At 41.5% G+C, this 7,953-nt stretch overlaps 1 protein-coding gene across 2 annotated transcripts in view; it reads right to left on the minus strand.

Annotated features, from left to right (window-relative positions):
* Positions 1 to 7,953, minus strand: part of ENOX1 (ecto-NOX disulfide-thiol exchanger 1) — a 609,648-nt gene that overhangs the window by 53,323 nt on the left and 548,372 nt on the right. For both annotated transcript variants that reach the window (XM_012649266.1, XM_012649259.1), the window contains 2 exons: positions 6,898 to 7,005; positions 2,535 to 2,591 (listed from right to left, as the gene is read on the minus strand). In XM_012649266.1, coding sequence (XP_012504720.1) covers positions 2,535 to 2,591; positions 6,898 to 7,005 — 165 coding nt within the window. The remainder of the gene's footprint in view (positions 1 to 2,534; positions 2,592 to 6,897; positions 7,006 to 7,953) is intronic.

A 7,953-nucleotide genomic window follows, 5' to 3' on the forward strand; every position in this document is an offset into this window, starting at 1 on the left:
TTCAGTCTACTCTTGTACCACAAGAGTACAATGGCTGCACTGACATTCTGAATGACAAACAATTCAGACATCATGACACGGCTACTAATATACAGGGTCCTCCAGAAACAAATATGAGAAATGTGACCGAGAATTATGGACATGTTAATTACAGCATTATGTATAATAACAAAAATGAAAAGTTAAATGCCTAACACAAAGGCATGTGGTTTAATTATTTCATATTTACATTATACGGCCATTAAGAATCATGTCTTTGAGGAACATTTGATAAGAAGAAAAATATTTACGATATAATGAAAAAGTCAAAAAGTTATAAAACTGAAGACAACATGATAGTACTTATTTATTCATTTATTTATGGGTTTTTCCTCTGGTTATATACACACACATGACTGAATAAAACTACAATAAAATGTTAATGGTGGTTATCTCTGAGTAATGAGATACTAAAAGTTATGTTTCCTTACCTCTACCTCTGTATTCTTTTCTGTAATTTGCAAGCTTCAAATATACTTTTTTTTTTTTTTTTTTTGAGACAGAGTTTCACTCTTTTGCCCGGGCTAGAGTGAGTGCCGTGGCGTCATCCTAGCTCACAGCAACCTCAAACTCCTGGGCTCAAGCGATCCTTCTGCCTCAGCCTCCCAGGTAGCTGGGACTACAGGCATGCGTCACCATGCCCGGCTAATTTTTTCTATATATTTTTAGCTGTCCAATTAATTTCTTTCTATTTTTAGTAGAGACGGGGTCTCGTTCTTGCTCAGGCTGGTCTCGAACTCCTGAGCTCAAACAATCCACCCGCCTCGGCCTCCCAGAGTGCTGGGATTACAGGCGTGAGCCACCGCGCCTGGCCACAATAAGCCTTAAGAAAGGTGGGAAATACCATCCCCATTTTACAGTCCAGGACATTGGGGTACACTGCCTCTTTGTCTAGCTTATCGGATTAGATAGTAGCTTCCTTGAAAGCACAAAGTGGACATGAATGTTTTGGTTGAGAATGTGGCAGCGATGTGTCCCTGGAAGGCAGAGTCCTAAAGAAGGGTTTTAGGGTAAGGCTGGTTAGTGGTATTGGAGTGTGAGGACAAATTCTGTTTATGTCACAGTATCACCTAGGAGAGCTCTGCATGAATGGCTTCATCCTCCCGCTTTCTACTTTCTCAACCCTGTCCATTCTTCAAAGTGAAATACAAGTCCCACAGATCCAGGAAGCCTTTCTTGGTTATCCAGCACAAAGAAACCATAAAGTAACTTAGCTCATTATAGTATTACAATAAGTTTCTGATGTAGGCTTTGTCATTCTTTTTACAAATGAGAAAAACGAAGCTCAGAGAGGTTGAGTAACTTGTTAAGCTGACACAGTTAATACTCAGCAAAGTCTGGATTTCAAACTACATCACATCACAGCTGCCTCCCTTTTGTGTACACTTATCACATCCTGTACACCATCATGTGTTTCTTACTTCCTCAACTCTGTCATAAGTTCCTTGAGGGCAGATGGCAAGTGTAATATTTCTTGTAACCGTCAGTGGCTACCCCACTAGAACTTCACGGTGCACCACGAACACAGTCGGTCCTCGATAAGCACCATATGTTAAATATCTGTTGGGTAGGCACAGTAACGATTAAGAGGGATTTTTTTGGTACTCTGAATATTAGGCTGTCTGTTGTATACAATTAAAACAAGAGTGAACGTGAAATACATAATTTCTCCTAGCTCTAGTGTAATCAGGCATTCATTACCATGTCTAATTCTGTGTTATGTGAAAAGAACTGCTTGGTAAGCATTTTCGGTGATGAGAATAATCAAATACATACAGATACCAGAAAGATTACAAAAAAGACAAAAACAAAACCATCAAACATACGGAGAGACAATGATCTACATGGTATAATATTGCATCTGAGACCAAAGAACTTTCAAGGCAAAAAGAATACTTGTCTACTTTCTGACAACTGGATATTCAAGGAACGCTATGAGAAGAAGTCATGGTGCCAACTGGGCTCTTGTACCGTCATACGTTATGCTCTACCAAGAAGATGCATGCACCGCGCCTCTCTTCTGGGCCGGAAACAGAAGAGAGGTCTACTTTCAAGAGCTATTCTGAGAGGAGGGGGTTGCTCTAGAGACCATTTCAGCATGTTAGTCATTTAATTACACCTTCACTGGCAGGCAAACTTAATAAACAAACATGCAATACACCACTTATTACCCTGTCAGGTCTCATTCCATTTGCCTCCCCCAACACATCATTAATTTCTAGCTTTGGGAATAAAAAGGGTTCAAACAAACTCATTGAAATTAGAATTTTTGATGGTGGGGATTAGCTCAAGTACTTCTAAATTGACATTTGAAAAACTGAGCTAACAATAGCAGTGCCTATCAACCACATTTTACTGCCAAACTGTATATAATAATCATAAGCTACCAAGAAGCAGGGCTTCTGATTTCCTTTATGCGGTAAATAACATGCCACATCCCCATGTGTTAACCAACATCAGGCAAGAAGAGCAAATACCAGGTTTGTGGTACCTACATTTGCATCCTCATGGCTGTGGCCATTGGTCTCGACCAATTCCTTGGTACCTTTTAACTGCAAATTTTAAGGAAAAACAAAACAAAAAAATGAATAAGCAAGCATATCGGTTAAGTATATCATCTTGTTAGCTGATTTATCTGAGGTTGCATTTTATAAAACTTCCAAGGAGGTAAAGCAGATGGAGCACATATTTCTAATGAGCCTTATTGAAACCAGTTTGAGACCAATATTTTATGAAGCTTGATGGCTGGCAAAAAATAAATGGGTCTTGGTCATTATTTTTTAAATAGTAAGATTAGAAAGCAGTTCCATAGGCATAAAATGCATAAAATTGGTTCTTAAGAATAATAAATGATTTCATTTCCTAGTTGGATTGCTATTAATTTAAACCCTGCAGTGTTTGCAAGTTGCCATCAGCTAAATGATGTTATACTAACGATTATTTGTGAATGATGCATTTTCAGCTATTTTTAACATGCTGCAGTGCTACTATACATGTCCTCCTTGACAACATATTTGAATGCCTGATTTTTCTGGAGGCCTAAAAGGAGAAGACGGTTGCTTCTTTGGTAGAGGAAGAGTTGGGAAGGTATCTCTTTAGCCACTGAGCATTAGAAGAAAAGTTATTTCTCAAATAAAATTTTTAACAGTGAACATTTAAAATTCTCCTCTCTCTCAGAAGGCTTAGGAGTAATCAGTTATCAGGAGATTTCAGGAAAACCTTTAATTGGCATTTTATCCTATCCTGACTCAACACAGACATTTGGAGGCAGAGAGCAAAGGAAAAGGGTGCGCTAGCCTCGCAGCTGTTTGCCAGTATTTCTTGCTGACTTATTATGCCTAGCAAGCAGCAGCTCCTGTCATCTTTTTTTTATGCCCAATATAAAGTATTCATGGTGGGAAATAAATACGTGAAATTTGGAAGAAAATAAATGCACATATACCACCAATGTGTTTGATTCAGACCATTGGTTCTTTCTGGCTATTTGTGTCTATTAAAATGAAAGCTTCTTTAGTTTTTTTGAGTCAATCTTAAACTCTCAGCAAGAAAGCCGCACCCTCTCCATGCCAAGAGAGGGGTTCTGCCAAAGAGCTGTGACATGAAGAAATTGAGGACAGGCAGCTGATGATGGACCAAAGTCTCTCTGGCCCATTTCCACATTGTTCCCGCTTAAGGGAAAAAATCTGCCCACAGTTCTTTAGGGCTACGTCGCTGATGGTTCTACACATGACAGATACGAGGGGGCATGGGCAGTATATGGCACATATGAGAAGGAAAAGGTGCGCCTCTGTGATATGAATACCATCCATTACCACAGGGCACAAAAGGGCTTAAATCGAACCCTCTGCCCACGCCAGCTTAGGTCCCGTAGCTTGTGCTCCTGTGTGCTGGAGTCAGGTTAGCGCAGGTCTTACTCTTTCTCAGCAGTTCCACCTTCAAGTATTTACCGACAGCAACGTGCCAGTTGCTCTCCTCCTCCCTTTTAACACACTGAAAAAAAATTTTTTTTCAATGCCACACTAGAAAAAAAATTTTTTCCTTGGGGTCACAGTGTTTTATTAGAAAAATAGAATGAAAACTTCAAAAACAAAACAATCCTTTCTAATTCAATGAGGAATTTGTTATTTTGTATTGTTTTCTGTGTGTGAGTTATATGCAACATGAAAAGTTATATGCACGCCTCCCAAGGTGAAGAGACATATGAGTTATATATGCTTCACGAGGGCCTGGGCTCAAAACTCTCGTGAGTTAAATACAACTCACATGGCAAGTAATGTGTTAAATACATTCCATTCCTCCTACTCCATGTTGTCCTCTAACTCCGCCCTCATGTTATGCTATCCATTTACTCTCATCCCATTTCCTGTCCATGGGCACTGCTTACCCCACCGCTCTCTGCTGCCTGGGCTACCCGGCAGCCCCTCCCGCCTGCAGCCCCCTCTCCTTGCAGCTACAGCTCCAGGCCAGCTGCTGCTTTGTCCTCCCTGGCCTGCTCCTTGTCCTTCTCTCCTCCAGCTGCTGCTCTCCCCCAGGCAGGGCTGATGGGGCTCAGGCTTGTGAACAAGCTCCAGATGTGGGCAGCTACCATCATGGAAAAGGAGATGAAAGGAAGGACTCAGTGGGGCCTGTAGAGACCTAGAGAAGCCGCGTCTTAGCCAAGAGGAAAGCCGGAGAGCTTAGGGAACGGTCCTGCCTTCCTGGGAGGGGAGCTGAGGGAGCGACGTTGCCTTTGCTGGAGGCGACCGAGACGAATGGTGGGAAGGGTCTGCCCTCAAGACCTTTCCTTTCCTGTCAGGATTCCTAGCAAGTGGCAGTCGTTTGAATAGCAAAATTTCAAGTCTTCAGAGAAGGTCTGTCTTTCCCTGTGTGCGTGGCCATTTGTTCAGGCCATATCTATGCAGGCGATTGCAACAGTGTTTACACGTGTAGTTACTCTACACAAATCCAAAGAAAGCCTCCCAAGGCAGCGCTCAAGGAGGTGAGAGGTGTGGTTTTCAGTGTATGCGGGTGGGTGGGTGCCTGCAGGGTGACAGAATGAGGCTGTACGTTGCATGGCCCCCCTTTGCAAGAACCACCAGGGGCAGCAGGTGTGGGGCTCTTGGGCGAACAGCTTGGTGGTGGCAATAGCACCCAAGTGCATTTGGCTGCTGGGTACCACTGGTCCCCTTAGACTTACATATTCCTGGTGTGTTTGCCTTTGCTTGGAAAAAGCCATCTCCCTTCAATTAGTACTGCAGATTTTAAAATGCTTCCTTCTCAGTCGTATTTTCTAGGTCTTTAACGATTTTAGTTGTTTTGAATCCTTTTCACGTTCTTTTTTTTTTAAGTAATGGAGAGTGAAGCGTATGTTTCGCCAATGCCTGTGTGTGTGCTTTGTTCTTTAAAAATGCAGGCCCTAACAAGAATGTATCAATACTTTCTGGAAAACTCGGCATCTATCTTTATGATGGGGGTTTGGACTCCAAAATAAAGGATTTGAGTCATTTAGAGAAAAGAGAAATCCACCCCTCCCAACTCCAGGTAAAACTATCTAAAGGAAAAAATCAGGGGCAGGAGAGAGAGCAGAAGACAGAAGCTCAGAGCTAGTCAGTGTGATCAGGAGCAAATAGGAACCAACTCAGCTCCCTTTTGCTGGGAGTCTTTTAATAACCTAAAAGTGGGAAGGACAGTGAATTCAGGTGTCCTAGACAGTAAGTCATTGTGAATTTACTCAACTAGATTTTTCAGTTCAATCTAACATCTGAAATCATACAGATTTAGCCTCAGTATAAGTTATTGAATCTACATAAATCATATAATTATTAGTTTAATAAAGCATTTTTCTCCAAAGCTATAGAAGTTTATAAACCATTTAACATTGTCACTTTTCCCTCAAAATCAATTGTACTTTTAGGGGAAAATAACTAAAAAGATATTTTCTTGATTCCAAAGCCATTACAAAGAATAAGAATCACTTGTAAAGTGACTCAGTCACAGCTGACGGGTCACACTCTCCCTACTTCGTATTTTCTAAAATGTCACCTTTGAAATTATTTATACTGTATAAATAACCTTCTCCTACACGCCTATGTGTGAGTGAAAAATTTAAAACAACCTATGCTTTATTACCCACAGAGGGTTGGGGTTACTCGATGTGATTTTTTTTCTTTCTAATGACCATTCACTACATTGTTGGCAGCAGAGCAAAGGCCAGAAAAAGGGAGGCATTTCAAACGCTCTCCCGGCTCCTCCCACGTAGATAGCGGGCTTAGATTTCACTCTGTCGCCTGCGGAGTGATCGATCTTGCCCTGCTGTAAGACAATACTTTCCAATCCACTTATCAATGTCAGGCCACACTTTCATATCAAACAAAGCTGGAATGAAATGATCAGATTTACAAACTTCATAGAAAAGGTCTGTTGCTCACCGTGGTTAGGTAAGTGCTCTGACGCACAGGCAAGGTATTTTTTTAGAGCTGCTATGAATCAGCCCTGTTCGCAAGTCTGCAGGAGTACTGTGGGTTATGCTACGCTCGCTTTCCTCCCTGTTACACTTAAAAGGAAACAAGCTGCTTACTTTGAAAGACATCTGCATTGCCAAGGTTTTAAAACTGTATCAAAATTCATTTGTCTTCTGGAAGAGACTTTCGCACAACACTGGCAGGCTTGGGCAGTCTAAATTGGTACAGGAGTGAGGACAGTGATGGTGGAAATGAGATTATAAATTCCACATAGCAAAGCCGCTAGGAGATTTGACAGGGTCCAGGCTAATTGTACTGCAGATTACCTTCAGTAACGTTTGTGTGGGTGACACACGACGGAGGTGTGCACCGGAGGGTTTGAGTCGATTCATAATTCAGAGCAGTTTCATTCACTTACTTGTTCCTGGAGGACTTTCAGTAACGCTTGTGTGTGGGACTGCTCTTCCTTTGCTTGTTCCAATTCTGACTTTTTGTTGTTCAACTCCTCCTGGATCGTTAGCAATTGCTGTGAAATTAGAGGAGCGTTAGCATAAGCAGGATTGAAGGCCAGGTGATTTTCATATATCCAAAATACCCATTCAAAATTACGAGGAGAAGATTTTTACATGTCTTAAAGCTTGATCCAGACTTCAGGTGACTTTGTGTTTTATCCACTTAGTGTAAGGGACGCTGCCGTCTTTGGCACACGATTAGGTTGTTTGTGATACCCACGCACAGAACGTGTTTTAGTATTTGCGAAGGCACCGTTATATTCCTTTGAACAAATGCGTATTTGTAAAATTATGCAGAATAGTGTTAATAAACAATATATTGACAGATGAAGAAATTAAATGATAAAAAACATAATTAGTCAACTTGTCCAATGTCACTTCATTTTATACATTATAGTAAAGCTAGGTTTCCAGTATCTCTGTAAAGCGACTTCACCCAGGGGCTGGGACCACAAAAGATCCTTTTATTTTCCCTGTTATGACGGCGATATTTTATTAGATCAGCAGGACTGAAGTCCAAACTGCAATCAATATATCAGCCAAGAAAACTGCTGATATAAGCTGTCAAAACACTAAGCTATGGCCTACACCTCTATTTTTAAGCAGGGCCACTGAAGGGATTTTTGGAAGCCTTGAGCTTTCCTTGCCCTATCGGCTGTAACTCATGTGAAGGCTTACCTTGTCTGCCAAAAGCACAGCGCTGCCCAGCACTAATTCTTCGGGACGTGGTTCTATGTTAATACACACACAGGCTGGAGAATACATTCAAGAGCTTCAAAACAGGCCGTGGAAACAGCTCTGTCTACTCAAAGCTTCTTGACAACAAAGGACTAGTTTGAAAAGACAGATACGCATTTTTCCCGCTACCACTTGTGACCAATGCTGCACCGATACCGTGGAAATGTTCGTGTATTCCTGCCACAAAGGGATCTGTCGTCAACGTCCAGGCTGCTTCTTCGGTT

The sequence above is a fragment of the Propithecus coquereli genome, unplaced genomic scaffold (assembly GCF_000956105.1).
Source record: "Propithecus coquereli isolate 6110/MARCELLA unplaced genomic scaffold, Pcoq_1.0 Scaffold11, whole genome shotgun sequence".
Taxonomy (NCBI): Eukaryota; Metazoa; Chordata; class Mammalia; order Primates; family Indriidae; genus Propithecus; species Propithecus coquereli.